Raw genomic sequence first — 20,269 nt, forward strand, 5'->3', positions numbered from 1 at the left:
TTTCATTCTTGATGAACATTTTATTATTTTTTTTCTCAGTGTATTTTCAACAGTTCTGAATCACTGTGAACATTGCAACATTATTTGAATCTGTATTCTGTAGTCTGTTTGATTTCACACAGGTTGGCTCGAACCAGAGCCGTTGCTACTAAAAGCTTAATGTAGATTTTTATTCGTCGTTGCTCGCCTAGTGTTATAAGCTTTCTGCTCTCTACCTGTCCTGTTGGTTTCATATTTTCAACTGCTCTAGCAGCATCTTTCACGTGTCTTTTGGTTTCGAACAAGGACGTTTTGAACTTCGTGATTGATCACTGGAAATCTTACTAAACAAATGGCGGCAATGTTGACTACTTTTGTATGGTTAAGCATGCAAAGTTGTATCTTGAATTTAGAACAATTCGAAATTGGAACACAATCCTAAATAGTTTAACGTGAAACAACTAGAATCGGAACAGATAGAAGCTTCCTGCGCTTTTGATAGGCATACGGATTTTATTGAACTGTGACACAATTCATCATCGCAGAGGAGCGATCTACGCAATCAGTCGCTCATCTGCGTGATATTCTTCGGTAGTTCTTTTTCTTTTAGTGTATATAATTTCATTTTCACAATTGAAGCCTAAGCTGGCAAAATCACGATGGCTCACTTCTCCCAAAATGAGGAAAGACGCGAACAAAACTGAGCTGTACTTACTGAAGATCATTGGATATGGAAGTGGCCTGCTCTTCACTCGCGTGGATGATTGGATTTATGTAACTATCTTTAAGTGTGATACACTTTCTGCCTAGTTTTAAGTAGGATTATTCTCTTGCACGCCATCATGCTTGCACAGCCAATTTTCGGGATTAGGTGTAAAACATTGTGCTCTTCTTCACTGACTCTACTCGATTGCAGATACTATTTCCTTATGCTGAATTGGCTGACAGCGCTTCCAATCTTCCATGACTACCTAGGGGCGGCACTCGCGTGGAACGATATTTAGCTTAAAATTAAATATTGATAAAAATAGGATACTCCTTACTAAATCTGAATGTTGTTTTTTTTTAGGCTGCGGTCGCTGTTGCTACTACATCTGCTTCCTTTTCGCACACGTGATTGACCTTTTGTCAACAGCTGGGGCACAGCAGCGCTGCAGTCAATGGCGGCGGAACAGCAGGCTAGTAGTTTTGTCGTTTATGGTCGCTTATGAATTCCTTGAATGCCAGCTTGATTTCCAGGGTCATGTTTTCGTCGTCCACCAGATCGTCGGGGTCACCTTCATCTCCACTGGAACGGGAAGAAAAGCAGTGAAATTAGTTTTATGAAATATCAAAAAATTTGTGGATAGGTATTGTTGTTTTTATTTGTTTTATGTGGATGAAAAAATCTAGAAATAGGAAAACGACAGGTATTTTTAACAGGCTATTGACACAGTTATGTAGTCAGGTGCTGTTTGGACTTGCTGCATTGAGAATAGTCAAATAAGCACAAAGGTAGCACTTTCTAGCAGCTGATCTGACCCGTGCGATATGTATGTAAATAATTTTACTATTTAGAGATTAGAGGTTCATAAGCAACCCAAATGGTGAAAAGGGCCGACTTAAGAAAGTATCCATTCTGATTAATTTTTAGCTATCGCCACATATTTCTAACACAGAGAAACAGACGTCTCACTCAACACATGTTCCATCGTTCACCTATTTAACGGTTGATTTATTGAAACGGCTTGTGCTAAATAATTTTCGGGGAACACTCAGAATATAAGGCAGAATTAGATGGGCGTTGTGGAGCAAAATCAATTTTTTGAACTACCCTAGTGGGTATATCATCAAGAAAGTGGGTACTCCAATCAGAAGTACCAAAATGAAAAAGGTGTACACTGGACAGAACAATTGGATTTATCATACAAGTAGAATGGCGCCAGATTCTTGGATTACGACAATTCTCACTCGAATTTAAACGTTTTAAAATTTAAAAGAATGAAATCGACAATTCCTAAGGAAAGTGTGTCACCCACATTATGAACCACTGACAGGAATAAAACTTCAGTCAGGAATACACGTCGTTACACTATCTAATGCTAGGAAATGTTAAAGGAGCCGATATAATGCCATGTTTACGTAGCATTTTATTCAACAGCGCACTGAAAAATAATTCTGTCATTTTCCTTTTCATTCAGGCCAACAGATACTATAAAACCATCAATAGACATAGATGATGCGTAGACGATTTCGTAAATTAACGAAATGTAATCAGTTTCCGATTATGGACGTCTCGGTGATCGTGGTGATCGTAGAAGGTATGTTGCCTTGTCGCTCACCTCGTTTCATTAGTGACTCCAATATATACTGAGTGATTCCCATTTAAAAAAAAATATATCTAGAGTCGGTTAGTTAGTTCCAAATAAGGGGATGTCTTATATTAAACGTTGAACTATAATATAAAAATTATATGATGGAAATCTTGCTAAGAACTAAGTAGCAGTTACAAAATTTCGTTCAGCATCATATCTGATTCCGATAGAAAGAACTCTTCTCTACTTCTTCTAGGCTGCTTGAAAGATTGTTGCTAATGGAAAGTCGACCAACGTGGTGTATCTACGATCGAACAGGGAATCGATCTGGTAATACCGTGCCTTTGATGTCTAAACTAGCTCTTAAAAATACTGTCACTATCGCTAACTATCGTTATTAATGTAGTCACTGCTGGGTTGACTAACTCAATTGAAAATAAAAACTGATCAATCATCCCCTTGTGATGGCGATTTTCGCTGAGATTCCCATTCGTACGTCACATTTGCTTGCCTCGAACTTTGCAGGCATGTTGTTTCCAGCGCCATGCCCGACTGGCGTCCATGTTGTCGTGTTACCGAGAATGAAAAAAATTAGAAAAGCGTATTGTGCGGTATTATGGGATATTATCACAACAGAGTGTACAATTATCAATGACATTACTATAACTACTTCCATTATAACTAGTACTACTACCGCCACTACTACTGTCACTACTACTAATACTACTACTAGTTTAGTTATTTTGGCTGAATGTCGTATGCGCTAGAGCCATCTAGCCGAAAGTGTCACATGACATAAATATGTGAAAAAAAGGGAAAAATGAGAAAAGGTAAGTGAGAAGAAAAAAGTTTCACTTCTTGATTATGATCACTCATCTCTGAGGTAGGCGAAATGACGGCGTTGGCAGCTTTTGTTCTACTATTGTTATAATAATTTGTCAGAACCGATGACGCTTGAATTTGGGCAGAAGATAATTTGTATGGCACATAATTTTAAGGCTGAGTTCCAGAAGATCATAGGAAATTGGCTGGTAATAATAGAACAAAGCCTGCCAAACCAGTAATTTTCCTTACGGAAATAAAAGGATAAGAAAGAAAAAAAAAGAAAGATGAAACGAAAAAGGACGTGCAAAAAACGGATGATGGAAAAGGTAAAACGAAGAAGGCAGAAAAAGAAGCAAGAACAAAGACAAAGAAAGGAAAGAATAAAGAAGTTTTACAGACCTTCGCTGTTGTTTTTAAAGGTTTGCCATATGTCAAACAGCGCATGAGCTGATCGCGATGAGATGTCTCATTAAGACTCACCAATCCTAATTGGGCTTATTCTACGAGTCGAGTGACGTGAGGTGAGTCGATTTTAGCAATTCTCCCGTGAGGTGACCATGTTACTTCTCACATCATTCGAGCAATCTAAAGCTCGCAAGCTGGCATAAAGAACTGAAGCAATAGCCATTGTGAAAGCAAGTACAGTGCGAGTGTTATTCGTCATGAGCAGAAAATAAAATCCCGCGTGATTTTTAAAAACGTCGTTAGCTTAAAAGAGAGACTCTTTTTGTTTACTTTCTCTTTTGATTATTACGAAGCCATACTAACATTTACATCGAATTTTTTCACAGAGATCTAAAGAAAATAGCTTTGCTTAGCGTGCTGAGGTGGAAATATTGCAATAAATGCATAACTACCTTTGATATTAATGAAAGAGGCGTTTCATTTGGACATACGACGTTTTCAAAAATCATGCTAGAAATCACTTGTCATAAGACGAGTTTGTACAATCCCATTGAATTCCAATACTTAATTGTATCTAGACAGATACGTATTTCGACCTCAACAGTAAGGCCGTCTTCAGTGTCTCGTACTTGACTCGACTTTTATATTTGATAATAGGTGGATCATGCGCTTGTATTGCGTTTTGCTCCTGTCGATTCAAGTGCGCTCTTCCATGGTTTGCCGAAGCTATCGAGCTAGTAAGTACAGGATGCTACACGTCGGTTTGCGATCCTCCACTGTTTGCATATGCCCTAGGGCTGGTTTCTTTCTAGGGTTTTTATAATTCTTTTAATTTTTATGCCAAATGGTCGTTATGTCAAATGGCCCTAAAATCATTGACTATTTTTTTAGTATGCCAAACGGTCGTTATGCCATTTGGGGTAGCCCCGTTAGTTTGTTCTGCTTTGTGCGGCCGAATCATGGTTAGCTAAAGTCATTGTGTAGGAGAATGGAAGAACCAACGATGCCTACCGACTAACTGATAATCCTTCCTGTGGTATTTGTGGAGACGTAGAGGTAAACTTCTTCTTCTTCTTAATTGGCATTATATTGCCCACTGGGACATTGTCGCCTCGCAGCTTTCATTAAGCACTTTCCTCGCAGTGTTCATTAAGCACTTCCACAGTTATTAACTGGTACCTAAGCCAAGTTACCATTTCTGCATTCGTATACACAGGATTTTATTTTTACACGATTTTTTATCGCTCGTGTTTTTTATCGTGTGACTTCAATTTACCACCAAACTCTTCGCAACATGTTTCAAAAAAACCAGGATAAATTAAAGAAAAATCACATGATAATTGATATGCGTTAAACATTTAGGATGAGTGGAAAATTGAGATAATATAAATCGCGTAAAAACAGAATCCAGTGTATACCAGAGGTTCCCAAACTTTTTGGATATGCCACCCACCTAGCAGAATCCTAAATTGCTTGCGACCCACCAGGTACCAAATGCATTGATTTTATGAAATTAGACAAAAATGAGTTCGCGTTAAGGTTGGTATCGTGTTCAAAAGAAATTCCTTTTTCTATCCCAATCCCATGTTAAATTCCATTTACTGAATCGGAAAAAAATAGAAATGAAATTTCTTCAACAGTATCCACCTGAAAAGAACAAAAATCAAAAGAGGAATTTGTAAGGTTCCCATGCAAACTAATGGGAGCTGTCACTTTGCTTTCGGAAAAATAGTCTGCTTGATTATTCCGTAAGTAAAAGTGACATTTTGCTTCATGCAGATCAGTTGTCAAAATTCCGCTTGGTAATATTGAACAAAATGGATACTGGGCTTTGGATTGGACAAACTATAATAACTGCAATCAACAGCAATCAACAGAACAACATGAAAGCTATTTATTGCAGTATTCAAATTAATTCATGAAAAAAATGTTACTTAGGTCCTTTTGAAAAGTTAAACGAGAATTGCTTTATACCCTATTATTATATTTGTCAAAAATTCGTCAATTTTTTGGATTGGATGGAATTTGAATTAAATTTGGGTTGGATTTGGATTGGATTTAAAATTTATTCAAATCGATTTTGAATTGGATTTTGATTTGATTAGGATTGGATTTAGATTGAATTTGAATTAGATTTGGATTGGATTTGAATTAGATTTGGATTGGATTTAAAATAGATTTGGATTTGATTTAGATCGGATTCGAATTGGCTTAGGATTGGTTTTGGATTGGGTTCGGGGCTTACATTTGGATTGAATAGGATTATTTCTACTTGCCCAAATATCGTATAACAAAAAAAGGCGGTTAACCTGGTTTGTTATTTTTTATTCATCCAATCATTAGTTAGATCTTAAATCAAAATATGGAATAGATTTGTGGGACAAAATAGTAAATAGTAAATTATGAATTAAGATTTGTCATTCGCGACCCACCACTGACCCCCTGGGGGTCGCGACCCACAGTTTGGGAACCTCTGGTATATACTGCCGTTATACGCATATTTGTCCCATATTTGCTGGGATTTCCTATGTACATGGGACAGTTATGCGTATAACGGCAGTATAATGAGGCTAACACTTTTATGCCCAGGGAAATCGAGACAATATCCATTCCGAAAATTGACTAGACCGGCACTGGGAATCGAACCCTGCCACCCTCAGCATGGTCTTTCTTTGTAGCCATGCATCTTACCGCACGGTTAAGGAGGGCCCCGCAGAGGTAAACACAGCCTTCAAAAATCAGCTACTAATATTCCTTCCCTTCCCTCATTCTACACACTTAACCAGGGTTTTGTTGTTCGGTAAAAAATTTTACAAATCTTACATGATTTACAATAAATGATTTTACTGAGATATCAGTAAACCAAATATCAAAATTGATATTTTTTACCGATGACTGATTAAACGGCATAAAAGTACTGAAGACCGCCAAAAAAACTACTGACTGTTGCAGCAAAACATTTTTGTTCGGCATTTATAGTTTTTTCACCTTTGACTCAGAATAAAATAATTTTTGGACATTGTGGAAAGATGAAAGATCGTTTTGGAATAAATATAAATATTCAGAATTGTTTGAATAATTTTCTCCAGCATTTTTAGTGAAAAAGTCGATCTTCAATTCTTAAACATTGCAAAGGGTTATAAGATCGCAATTCTTTCTTCCTTTTATTTCTATTAATTCTTAATGCCTTTTAAAAAGCAAAAGAAATTGTGATTTTATAGTTGCATAATTTCTACCAAGACGCTTGCATTACCAAGACGCCTAATAATCCATTTGTCATTGCACATAAAACTTATTTTGCATTTATAATATTAATTTCTATTTTGAAACTCAAAAAAATCATCTATTTACCGATCGCTCGGAAATACATATAAAGTTTAACCGAAAATATTGTTAAACTTTTACCGACGTTCTGTTATTTTATTGACATTCATGGTAATGAAATTACTAAACACGTCGTCAATTTGTTACCGAGCACAAGTGAGAAAATATGGAAACGTTAAAAGATATTATTTTGCTGTAGTCTGAACGCGTCGTAACAATTCGATACCCTTCCATTTTCAAAATTAATAAATTTCGTAATAGATGGCTCAATCTCAATAGGCTATAAACGCTCATTTTAGTGTTGAGGACTACACAAAAGTCACTAGATATCTAGTAATTAAATACTGCACTTGCTCACACTTATAGAACGCTTAACGATGCTCTAAACATTCAATTGCTTCTATGACGCCACAAAATCAACCAATTGTAGATATTCGTACATGGACATCAATCGATTCAAATTTTGACTTTTTTGCCCCCCGATGCTTGAACGATTGCATTTGCCTCTTTAATAATCCTCCTAAATTTTTGGCTAATTTGGATGTAATTCAAGTGAGCACGCGAGATTTGAAGTTTGTATGAAAATTACTATGAAAACAGTAACTTTTATGGAAAACCGTTCCCCAACCCTTCCCTTTAAGCTCTAGAAACATATGAGTACATTGTCAACAGGAAATTTTATAAGAAAACAGGCTGTCTTTGTTGCAAAATAATTTGATGCTCGCAAGAAAGGTTATACTGAATACTTAATCATGGGAAATTCAATTTAACACGTAAAAGAATAACATGAGCAGTTTTATTTTCTTCATAACTTTGCATTCAAACCACAAATCGATTCGCAACGACAACTGCCTTTCAGCTTGATAAGTATCTTGGGAACGGTCTTTTACATAAGGGTCAGTTTTCATAGTAATTTCCATTCAAACTTTAAATGACGTGTGCACAGTCAAATTACATCCAAATATGCTAAAATTTTTGGAGGATTATTAAAATGACAAATGCAATCGTTTAAACATCGGGGGGTGGGGGGGTGGTGTGGGCTCTAATGGCCATCCTAAACGGTAATCCTTGTAAAATAGTGAAACTCCTTCGAATTCTGCTGATTTGACCATTTAACACCTTTAAGACGAAAGTTAATCAATCCCTCGTCGCACCAGATTTTTTCGGCAAGCACTATAGGGGAATTGTGGGTAAAACCGACACCACTTCAAATCTCTGATTTCAAGTGATTATCGGACAGAATTTCAACACACTTTGAATAAACGTTTAATTTCTTGTATTTCTAGTCATTTTGTAACTGGTGGAGACGTGTAAGAGTCATAATAAAAAGACAATTAGCGTTGATCATCATTGACGAGATGAGTTATCTAAAATTTTGGTATTGGTGTATAAGCTTTTTCGACAATAATTTGTTGATTTTCAGTATGTAATCCATCTCTGATCCATAATTGAACATCATTTTGTATATGTTGTGGAAAAATTTTCCAATTTTGAAACATCCACATGTAGCTCATCATTATTATGTTATCAGTTGGGGTAAATTCGACACCTGCCATCGAATCACGAAATACCTCTGTTTTATTAGACTCATCATTCATTGCATAATATAATTTAAGTATTGGAAAACGAGGCGCCGGGGAATATAACTTAATCAAAGACTGATTACATACCATATCATCATTTGGCGTGACAATAGGTCGATGGGGTAATATTGAATCATAAAGAAAAACCTGCAGATCGGATAACAATAGCGCTCAAAGAAGAACCGTATTTTTAGGCTTATTTTGCTCTTAGATATATTCAAGCCGTTCTCTAGTGTTGTTCTTTCGTGATCCATTTTGCTTGTCACCTACGGAACTAGTCATTTTCATTTATTGTCATAACTGCACCATCAAGGATGGTATCGATCATTTAGTAATTCGCGTTCGATCATTTAGTAGTTTGTCAATAGCTCATTCCATAAGCTGAGTTTCGAAATGTGTTGTATGGTGGACTTATGGTGCGAAGGTTTTACTACAACTCTGCCTAATGGTTCGTTGTTTAAATACCACTAGTAACGGAGCTATACTGCCGTGAATCGCATATTTGTCCCATATGAATAGGAAACCCAGCAAAGATGGGACAGATATGCGATTCACGGCAGTATAGCTCTAGTTTCAGTAACTTAGACTAAATGATTACAAAATACCAATCATTTAGTTTAAGCTACTGCAACTAGCGCTATAGGGGACCAAGGGGCATTATGAACACCCGGGGCAGATTGGACACCCCCAATATTCTTGTTAATTCAATCATTTCTCTACTTTCAATGCAGCGAACTCTATAATCCTTTCATCAACAACTAATTTATAGCGTAGAAGCCATTGTTTTATTTTCTTAGCGCATAAATTTGACAAAAAAGTTACAATGTCTTCCAAATGGTTAAAAATTATAAGTTTCACCTCCCATAAAATAAGCTTTACTTTACCACAGAAGATGATTTCTCAATAATTGGTCATCCCATAGCAAAATTTTGTTATTTACAGTGCTCTGGCATGCATTTGTGACAAGTTTCCTTGATTTTTACAAAATTTCCAACAGTTTTTAAATTTGTTCACCTGTTGGGGCAAACTGAACACTCTATATGGGGGTAGAACTGACACCTTAAAAATTAAAAACATAACCTCAAACTCATCGAACTTGGCTTTCATATCGTGTTATTATGGTGCGGAATTATAAATCGCTATAAAAGTTCCAGTACATGACATATATACCATAGAAGCATATATATACCATAAAAGTCGCTGAAAGTGCGACAAAAAAGGAAGTGTTTTGTATAGATTTGGCAATCTCGTTGGCAAGTTGATCGGTACAACCCATTGGAAGGATTGGCGATGCCAGTAGAGTGAATAAGAGTATGCATAGATTATGCAATGCTTAGAGTAGAGACGATTGATAAGGGGTCTTGCAATAAGTGTGAGGATCCATATAAAAACAATCATATGCTTCATACAAAAAGTTCGACATACATGTATGAGGTCGGCTGAAAGTGGCATATGTTTACGTTACGTAATCAATCTTCTTCTATTCGTCATGGAATTAATATAGAAAACGACCATATATGACCTCGCTTAAGAAGAGGGAAATAGATTTTCGGATGTTGATGATCCAAACACAATTTTAGGTGTCTCATACAAAATCATGACAGGAAGATGAACAATTGGGTGATGTTTATGTTGGATGATCCATAAAATAGGTTACAATGGCTTATAATTACAAGTAAGATAATTTTCTTCATATTTTATAAGGGTGTCCATACTGCCCCATGGGGGTGTCCAATCTACCCCGCTACCTTCCCGAGAGTAGTGAAAAATTAACTATTACAAAATCGTCCTATTTGATTGAAATTGCCTTATTTTCAATACAATTCAAAACAGAACTGGTAAACCGTCTAAGACGAATTAAGTACTGTCCATTTCATTCCACCAGTTAATTTTCGTTATCTTTGCAGATACGTATTTCGACCACAACTGTGTGGTCGTCTTCAGTGTCTTGTACTTGACTCGACTTGACGGTTGATTACATTCCACTAAAAGAGCTTAAGGTGATTATACAATTAAGCCAGAAAATGGCCATTTTGTAAACCACGTGCTTTTCCAATATTTTCTTCAGTGGCACGAGATGAAAGAACCATAACGCGTATGGGGCTGAAATAATGGTAAATCGTTTGCTTAGTTATGCTGAACAATCATAATTTGAGTTTCAGCATTGTACGAAAATTATAACGCCAGATTTGGGCTTTTTGAAATGTATGTAGATAAACGTGTGGTGAATTTGAAATTCACCACGGGCTTCATTCCATAATCACCTTAATTTTTTCTGAAAGCAGAACTGGTAGTTAACTAGTAATAGTATCATGTAATTCCAAGAAATCCGAATTATATTCAATTTAAATCACCTAAAATTGATTAAAACCTTTGGGTGTCCATATTGCCCCTTGTCCCCCTAACTCCGTTGTTAGTTGAATTCTACCACCGAACCATTAGGTCGAGTTGTAGAAAAACCTTCGCACTAGAAGTTCACCATACAACACATTTCGAAATTCAGCTTTTGGAATGAGTTATTGACAAACTACTAAATGATCGAACGCGAATTACTAAATGATCGATAACATCCTTTACTAAATAAAATATGATATGTGGTGATGATTTTAAATATATAAACTTTTGTTCAACCATCGTTTATGAGTGAAACCTAAACATGAATTTCATACACAAATATCAAAATGAATGTTGTTAAACATTTTCAATTATGTTGTAACATAATTTAGAATTGTTCTGATGTTCGATTCCATAACGACTTGATGTGTCGGTTTTACCCTCATGTGGTGTCGATCTTATCCCCACCCCTGCTGATTGGGGTGGACGATGGACTGTTCGCGTTTTCATCATAAATCAAATTTGATCAAGAAATATTGTCCTGAGACCTCATGGACTGATGCATGAAGAGCCAAAGTATGCTTGTATGAAATTTCTAGACCGGAAAATTGCTTCATAGGTTGGGGAACTGTAAAGTTGCTTAAGGTGTCGGTTTTACCCACTTTTCCCCTACGTTACTTCTGGAGTCGAACAGAGTACACCCCTGGCAAGACCGTTTGAGCGTGTGCAGATCCACAACATCTTGCAGCTTATTGCCGTACGCATCTACGCTCCGATCCAGGTAACGGTAGTATCTATCTACATCCCGCCGAGTTCTGCGCAGTGTCAGGCTGCACTGGGTGAGTTGTTCGAGCAGCTAGAGGGACCGGTGTTACTTCTTGGGGACTTCAACGCCCACCATCTCGCGTGGGGGCTCGCCAATCGAACGCGCTTCAGTTAGTAATTTTAAACGACGGTTAATACACCCGCATCGACCCGGCCACGGGTAGCAGGGACTATGTCCAAGGGCTTGACGATCCCTCCCCAGCCATCTGTGGCGCCTGCCTAGGATGTGGTGGGGTTTGACAGTGGGCCCTATTAAACCTCTATAAAAAGCTGCATGTATCCGCAAGTAGGCTCCGCCAAAGCGACCGTGTGCCGCTCAAAGCGCACAAGCCCAAGTCCTGGTGTTAGGTGGGACGCTAAACAGCCCTGACACGACGGCCCTCCGACGAGACAGGAGGTTTGCGCAGGCCCAATAAGCTGCCTTTAAAAACAACTATTACGAACGACATAGAAGATAATACGACTCGATACAATCGGCAACGACCTAGGCGACGAATAAAGGATCACGATTGGAAGCTTGGAACATGGAACTGCAAGTCGCTAGGCTTCGCAGGTTGCGATAGGATAATCTAAGATGAATTACATCCCCGCAACTTCGATGTCGTAGCGCTGCAGGAAATCTGCTGGACAGGACAGAAAGTGTGGAAAAGCGGGCATCGAGCGGCTACCTTCTACCAAAGCTGTGGCACCACCAACGAGCTGGGAACCGGCTTCATAGTGCTGGGAAAGATGCGCCAACGCGTGATTGGGTGGCAGCCAATCAACGCAAGAATGTGCAAGCTGAGGATAAAAGGCCGTTTCTTCAACTATAGCATCATCAACGTGCACTGCCCACACGAAGGGAGATCCGACGACGAGAAAGAAGCGTTCTATGCGCAGCTGGAGCAGACATACGATGGATGCCCACTGCGGGACGTCAAAATCGTCATCGGTGACACGAACGCTCAAGTAGGAAGGGAGGAAATGTATAGACCGGTCATCGGACCAGATAGTCTGCATACCGTATCGAACGACAACGGCAAACGATGCATAAACTTTGCAGCCTCACGCGGAATGGTAGTCCAAAGCACTTTCCTTCCACGCAAGAATATCCACAAATCAATGGAAACCAACTAATCAAGTAACGGAAAACCAAATCGAACATCACGAACGTCCGCACTTACCGCACTGCGAATATTGAATCCGACCACCACCTCGTTGCAGTATGCATGCGCTCTAAACTCTCGACGGTTTTCAACACCCGTCGTAGTCGACCGCCGCGGCTACAAGACGGTAGACTAGCCCAAGACTACGCGCAGCAGCTAGAAGTGGCACTCCCAACAGAAGAGCAGCTAGGGGCAGCATCTCTTGAAGATGGCTGGAGAGATATTCGATCCGCCATTGGAAGCACCGCAACCGCTGCACTAGGCACGGTGGCTCCGGATCAGAGAAACGACTGGTATGACGGCGAATGTGAGCAGTTAGTTGACGCACGAGGGCGAACGAGGCACGATACAAACGGGCGCGGAACAGACAAAACTCGATTTTCCGGAGGAAAAAGCGCTATCAGAAAGATCGAGACCGTGAAGAGACGGAGGAACTGTACCGCGCTAATAACGCACGAAAGTTCTATGAGAAGTTGAACCGTTCACGTAAGGGCCACGTGCCACAGCCCGACATGTGTAAGGACATAAACGGGAACCTTCTTACGAACGAGCGTGAGGTGATCCAAAGGTGGCGGCAGCACTACGAAGAGCACCTGAATGGCGATATGGCAGACAACGGTGGCGGTATGGTAATGAACCTAGGAGCACGCGCGCAGGACATGCGACTTCCGGCTCCGAATCTCCAGGAAATCCAGGAGGAGATCGGCCGGCTGAATAACAACAAAGCCCCTGGAGTTGACCAACTACCAGGAGAGCTGTTTAAACACGGTGGTGAAGCACTGGCTAGAGCGCTGCACTGGGTGATTACCAAGGTTTGGGAGGATGAGGTTCTGCCGCAGGAGTGGATGGAAGGTGTCGTGTGTCCCATCTACAAAAAGGGCGATAAGCTGGATTGTAGCAACTACCGCGCAATCACATTGCTGAACGCCGCCTACAAGGTACTCTCCCAAATTTTATGCCGTCGACTAACACCAATTGCAAGAGAGTTCGTGGGGCAGTACCAGGCGGGATTTATGGGTGAACGCTCTACCACAGATCAGGTGTTCGCCGTACGTCAGGTATTGCAGAAATGCCGCGAATACAACGTGCCCACACATTATCTATTTATCGACTTCAAAGCCGCATATGATACAATCGATCGGGACCAGCTATGGCAGCTAATGCACGAAAACGGATTTCCGGATAAACTGATACGGTTGATCAAGGCGACGATGGATCGGGTGATGTGCGTAGTTCGAGTTTCAGGGGCATTCTCGAGTCCCTTCGAAACGCGTAGAGGGTTACGGCAAGGTGATGGTCTTTCGTGTCTGTTATTCAACATCGCTTTGGAGGGAGTAATACGAAGAGCAGGGATTGACACGAGTGGTACGATTTTCACGAAGTCCGCCGACGACATTGATATCATGGCACGTAACTTTGAGAGGATGGAGGAAGCCTACATCAGACTGAAAAGCGAAGCTAAACGGATTGGACTAGTCATCAACACGTCGAAGACGAAGTACATGATAGGAAGAGGCTCAAGAGAGGTCAATGTGAGCCACCCACCACGAGTTTCTATCGGTGGTGACGAAATCGAGGTGGTTGAAGAATTCGTGTACTTGGGCTCACTGGTGACCGCCGATAACGATACCAGCAGAGAAATTCGGAGACGCATAGTGGCTGGAAATCGTACGTACTTTGGACTCCGCAAGACGCTCCGATCGAATAGAGTTCGCCGCCGTACCAAACTGACTATCTACAAAACGCTTATAAGACCGGTAGTTCTCTACGGACACGAGACCTGGACGATGCTCGTGGAGGACCAACGCGCACTGGGAATTTTCGAAAGGAAAGTGTTGCGTACCATCTATGGTGGGTTGCAGATGGCGGACGGTACGTGGAGGAGGCGAATGAACCACGAGTTGCATCAGCTGTTGGGAGAACCATCCATCGTTCACACCGCGAAAATCGGAAGACTGCGGTGGGCCGGGCACGTAGCCAGAATGTCGGACAGTAATCCGGTGAAAATGGTTCTCGACAACGATCCGACGGGAACAAGAAGACGAGGTGCACAGCGGGCAAGGTGGATCGATCAGGTGGAGGACGACTTGCGGACCCTCCGCAGACTGCGTGGTTGGCGAAGTGCAGCCATGAACCGAGCTGAATGGAGAAGTCTTTTATGTGCAGCACAGGCCACTCCGGCCTTAGTCTGATGATAAATAAAAAATCGACCCGGCCACGGGCAACACCTCGGCAATCTACGTGACCATCTGTTCCCAGAGTCTGGATCCTAGGCTTACTTGGCGAACCCTATCGGACACCCATAATAGCGACCACCACCCGATCGTCTTGTCCATCCCTGGGTGGACGAATCATCGAACAACCGGCAAAAGTAGCTGTACGATCAAGCTGATTGGTCATTGTACGAGCGGCTTACGGCTGAAACCATCCGGCCAAATGCCGAGTGGGACGTTGACAGTTTCACCGAGAAAATAGTAGCACCCAGATTCCATCGGGTACCCTCTACTGCAACGTCTTCCGCTATCCGTAAAAACGACGCTTCTTGAGCTGTTGAACGATATCTGGCGTATCGGCGAGTGTACCGTCAGCTGGCGGAATGACATCGTCGTTCCTATCCCGAAACCAAATTGCCACGATTCCAGACCAAACGCCTTCCGGCCAATCTAGCTCATCAGCTGCATGGCGAAGCTCCTCGAGCGGATTATTAATCAGCGACTAATTACCGAACTCGAATCGAGTGGACGGCTCGACAAGCCCCGACACACTCTTCGTGCTGGACGCGGCCTCGACACGTACTTTTCTGAGCTTGAAAGATCACCGTCAGAGCTGTGGCCAAGTGGGTAAAGAGCGTGAGATTCTCCATATCTGTGGCGAAGTCCCAGTCATTTTACTGCAGCCCAAATGCGCGATCCCGAACATCAATACCGAGATGGTGACCCGTACGGACTCAGTAAGTTGCTTACTAACGTTAGAATCAGGAGCGTCGAAACATCCGTGGATTCAGGAAATTGAACGTGCAGCACAAAACAAACCCGTCCGATTCTGCTGGACTCCGGGACACGCCAGCTTAAACGGTAACACCATGGCTGATCGACCGGCGAATGAGGCCAGGGAACAATTAAGCATCGATATACCCATCCCTGCAGAAGATGCGCTGCGGATGGTCAGGCAGCGAATTAAAGAAGGATCATCCACCCACATGCGAATGCTGCGGAGTCACAGCTGACGTACCGCACCTGAATCTACAGTGCCGACTATCTCAAAAGAGAGAGGGAAGACAGCAGAATCAGCACAACAAGTTTGAGAGAAGCACTGAGCTACAACGAGGAAAACACCGAAAGATTGTTAAAATTCTTACACGAAACAAGACTGTACGCAAAACTGTAAAGGCGGAAGAAGGAATATAGAGCGCAGAACGACCTTTTTTTTTTTTTTTTTTTTTCTTGAGCAAGGGTAACGGAAATCTGCAACCAGACACCTGAGGAGGTACTCAGGTAGTGTGGGGATGGGTATGTCATGTAACTCTTACCCGACCCACTAAAACCAAAACCCTTTCGCCAGTCCGTACCCCCGGCCCGCAATTAAGCAATACATCAGGGGGGGACTATTGAGAACGCTCACGCCTATGCTAACGCACTTGACGTCAATACACACAACATCGACTTCAAGGGTGGCTACCTCACCACCCGTCGATCGCAAGCTATGATAGTAACCTAACGGTCCGTATCATAATCTCACGTTGGAGACGAGCACCCGACAACAACCACCGCGCGTGAACCGCAATGACCTCTATATCTACATACTGAGGTCCCGCAGCCCACCCGCGACATGTTGGTTGTCGGGGTGAGCAAGGTGTTCACTGCATCACAGGTGCCCTTACTGCACTCGTTGGTTTTGTTCAAGACGCCACCACCGCTGCAGTTTCGACATGATCTGTTGAGATGCTGTGTTCACCGCATTCCATATAGCTTCTTCCCGGCACATCCTCTCGACGAGGTTGTCCGGGGTTGTATCCATACCACTAATAAGCAGCATGGTATTGCGTTCTACCTCGAATCGCGGGCATGCGAACATCACATGCTCTGCCGATTCTACCTCACCTACACATTCAGGACACTCCGCAGAATCTGCGAAGCCAAACCTGTGTAGGAATTTCTTAAAGCAGCCATGTTCAGACAACACCTGTGTTAGGTGGAAGTTGACTTGACCATGCTTCCTATCAACCCAGTTGGACACATCTGGAATCAGTCTGTGGGTCCAACGACCTTTGACTGCGGTGTCCCATGCTCTTTGCCATTTGAGCAACGAAGCTGCTCTCTTGACACGTCGCACTTGCACCGAGTCCCTTTCGTTGTAGCACTCCACATCCTCCTCTAGGAGTGTGTCAATCGGCATCATTCCAGCTATAACGCACACCGCCTCATATGATATGGTGCGATATGCGCTCGCGACACGTAAGCACATCAGCCGGTGTACTCTGATCAATTTCTTTACATTGTACTCGGCTTTTAGTGCTACGGCCCATGCCGGCACGCCATAACGGATGATAGACAATGCTACGCCAGCTATCAGCCTACGCACTTGACTATGCACTGCCGATCTGTTGGACATCATTCGTGATAAAGATTTTATCGCCAATGAAGCCCGCTGACATGCATAATCGACGTGGCTCGTAAAATTGAGCTTATCATCGATCATCACGCCCAGATGCTTGAGAGACCTCACGGAGTTAACTGTGCAGGTCCCTACTCTTATCCTAGCCTGTTGCAACCCATGACGGTTATGCACTACCACGACTTCCGTCTTTTGGTGTGCAAGGGATAACCGTCTCGAGTTGAGCCATTCCTCCACTCTGCCAATCGCGTATGAAGCCTTCAGTTCGACTTCGTCGAGAGTGTCACCTGCTACTTCTAGCATTACGTCATCCGCGAAGCCTTCTATCTTTACTCCGGCCGGAGACTTAAGCGCAATACTCCGTCGTACATAATATTCCACAGAACCGGTCCGAGGATCGATCCCTGTGGAACACCCGCGGACACTACGATCGACTTTTGACCAGCATCAGTGTCGTATAACAACACCCTATTCTGAAAATAGCTTTTCAGTATCCTGCACAGGTAATCCGGAACTCTCAATCGGTGCAGGGAGTCAGCAATTGCTGCCCAGCTAGCATTGTTAAACGCGTTTTTACATCAAGTGTAATCAACGCGCAGTACCTAATACCTCTTCTGTTTAAACCTCTCGCTATCTTTGGCCGTATCCGTTACTGCTCGAATTGCTTCGATGGTAGAACGGCCCTTACGGAAGCCATACTGGTTGCTAGATAAGCCACCAGCACACTCTGTATAGGCCGACAATCTATTCAGAATGACCCTCTCTAGCAGCTTTCCAGCTGTGTCGAGTAGGCAATTGGTCTGTATGCCGAAGGATCCCCGGCTGTTTGCCAGGCTTCGGTAATAGCACCAATTTCTGCCGTTTCCATCGATCTGGGAAGTTTCCTTCGTCCATGCATCTCTGGAGGCAGCTCCTGAACATATCTGGATTGGCAAGAATGGCGTGTTTAAGGGCCAGGTTTGGAATACCATCCGGGCCTGGCGCCTTATTGAGCTTAAGTTTTCTTGCTGCTACGATAAGCTCTTCGTTAGTCACTAGCGGTACCACGTCAACTGACTCGTAGGGAGTAGCGGGCCAGTTCGATGATTCATGCCTCGAAACAACCCGTCTACTATTTTGGCCAACATCCCGGAGATTTCTCAGGTGGCGTGCTATTGGTCCTAGCCATCACCATCCTGTATGCATCTCCCCATGGATTGTCGTTTGCCATCCTGCACAGCCGCTCGAAGCAGGCTCTCTTACTACATTTGATCTCATAGTTCAGAGCTCTGCTCGCTGTCTGGAACACCCTGCGTCTCTCGACCTTATCAGCGTCTGTTCTGGCACGTCGCAGCCTTCTCTTTGCTCGAAGACAGGTTCTACGAAGGTCTGCAATTGTGTCAGTCCACCAGTACACAGGTTGCCGGTTTCCGGGAGGTTTGGTCCTCCTAGGCATCGTCACATCGCATGCACGGGTTAGTACATCGATTAACTCGTCGCCACTTAATCCCGTTGTTCGCGTCTCCCATCGTAGTGATTCCTCCAAGAGTTCTGGGTTGAACTGCGAGGTGCGCCATCCTAGATCGGCTTTGCCGATCCGCCTTGTGGCTACGGGGTATACCGGATCATAAAACGAATTTCCTGATGATCGCTGGAGGTATGCCCTCATGAACCTCCCATTCTGGCTCCACCGTCCATCCCGCGCTGCAGAAGGTCACATCGATGCATGAATCACCGTTCGGTCCCCTGAACGTTGGCACTTGGCCTTCATTCAGCAGGACTACGTTTAGTACCGCTAGCGACTCTAGCAGGGTATGACCTCTGGCGTTTGTGGACCGGGATCCCCAGTCCACTGCCCACGCATTGAAGTCGCCTGCTACAACTAACGGTTTTAAGCCAGTTAGTCTTGCTGCAAGAATATCTACTACCCTAGTAAACTGCACTATACTCCACCTGGGAGGACAGTAGCAGCTACAAAAGTAAACACCGTTTACCTTTGCTATAACGAAACCCTCATCGTCAGGTGATGATATTATCTCCTGAATGGGATATCGCCCGCAAGTCCAGATGGCCACCATCTGGGACTTATCCGCAATCCAACTACCGTTACCGGCAGGGATGCGATAAGGATCGGACAGCAAGGCTACATCAGCTTTACACTCAGTAACCGACTGTTGTAGCAGCAATTGAGCCGCCTCGCAGTGGTTCAGGTTAAGCTGTGTTACCTGCGTGTCTGGGTCCTTCTAGAGGCCGGACAAGCCTGGACACCGGTGAGGTGTCTGTTGTCTGTACCCGGGGGACAGATCAGACACCTTGGTGCAGCCTGACAGGTGCGAGCTTGGTGGCCTTCAGCTCCACACCTACGGCATAGCTTACTGCGATCAGGTCCTTTACAGTCATAAGACTTATGACCGTTGCCAAGACACCTGAAACAGGTCTGAAGTGGTTGGCTTATACTTAGCGGACATACCGACCAACCCACTTTCAGTTTAGCCTTATCCATTACCTTTTTGGCCTCAGCCTGAGGTACTTGGAATGAGGCAACCTGCATTCCAGCGAAGCTTTGCGTAACCGAACCGTAGATTCCTGGATCTCGACATTGCACTGATCTCTCAGTGCGTCGACCAGGTCTCGAGCCTCGGTTACTTCATCCAGGCCCTTGCACTGGATGTTCGAAACTGGACATAGGGCTCTTACTTGAACCCCATCGCCCAGGACTTCCTCTGTCAACTTTTGTACTCAGAACTTTTCTGAGCAACATCCCGCTTCAAGACGAGAATCATCTCGCCTCTCCGCGTCCTTCGGATGCAGTTGACATCCTCTCCTAGGCCAGCGAGTTTGTCATTAACTCTCATGGCCTTCAAGACTTCGGCGTAGCTCTTATCGTCAGTACTGACGATAATCGCCTCACCTCTATCTTTACGCTTACCACTGACATTGGAAGGTTCACCCGTCGTCTTCT

At 43.0% G+C, this 20,269-nt stretch overlaps 1 protein-coding gene across 4 annotated transcripts in view; it reads right to left on the reverse strand.

Annotated features, from left to right (window-relative positions):
* Window positions 1–20,269, reverse strand: part of LOC134226677 (uncharacterized) — a 59,641-nt gene continuing 39,372 nt past the window's right edge. For 3 of the 4 annotated variants that reach the window (XM_062707610.1, XM_062707608.1, XM_062707609.1), the window contains exon 10: window positions 1–1,267. In XM_062707610.1, coding sequence (XP_062563594.1) covers window positions 1,159–1,267 — 109 coding nt within the window. In that variant the 3' untranslated portion in view covers window positions 1–1,158. The remainder of the gene's footprint in view (window positions 1,268–20,269) is intronic. The other variant, XR_009983537.1, reaches the window with a different exon arrangement.

Source organism: Armigeres subalbatus, chromosome 3 (genome assembly GCF_024139115.2).
Source record: "Armigeres subalbatus isolate Guangzhou_Male chromosome 3, GZ_Asu_2, whole genome shotgun sequence".
NCBI lineage: Eukaryota > Metazoa > Arthropoda > Insecta > Diptera > Culicidae > Armigeres > Armigeres subalbatus.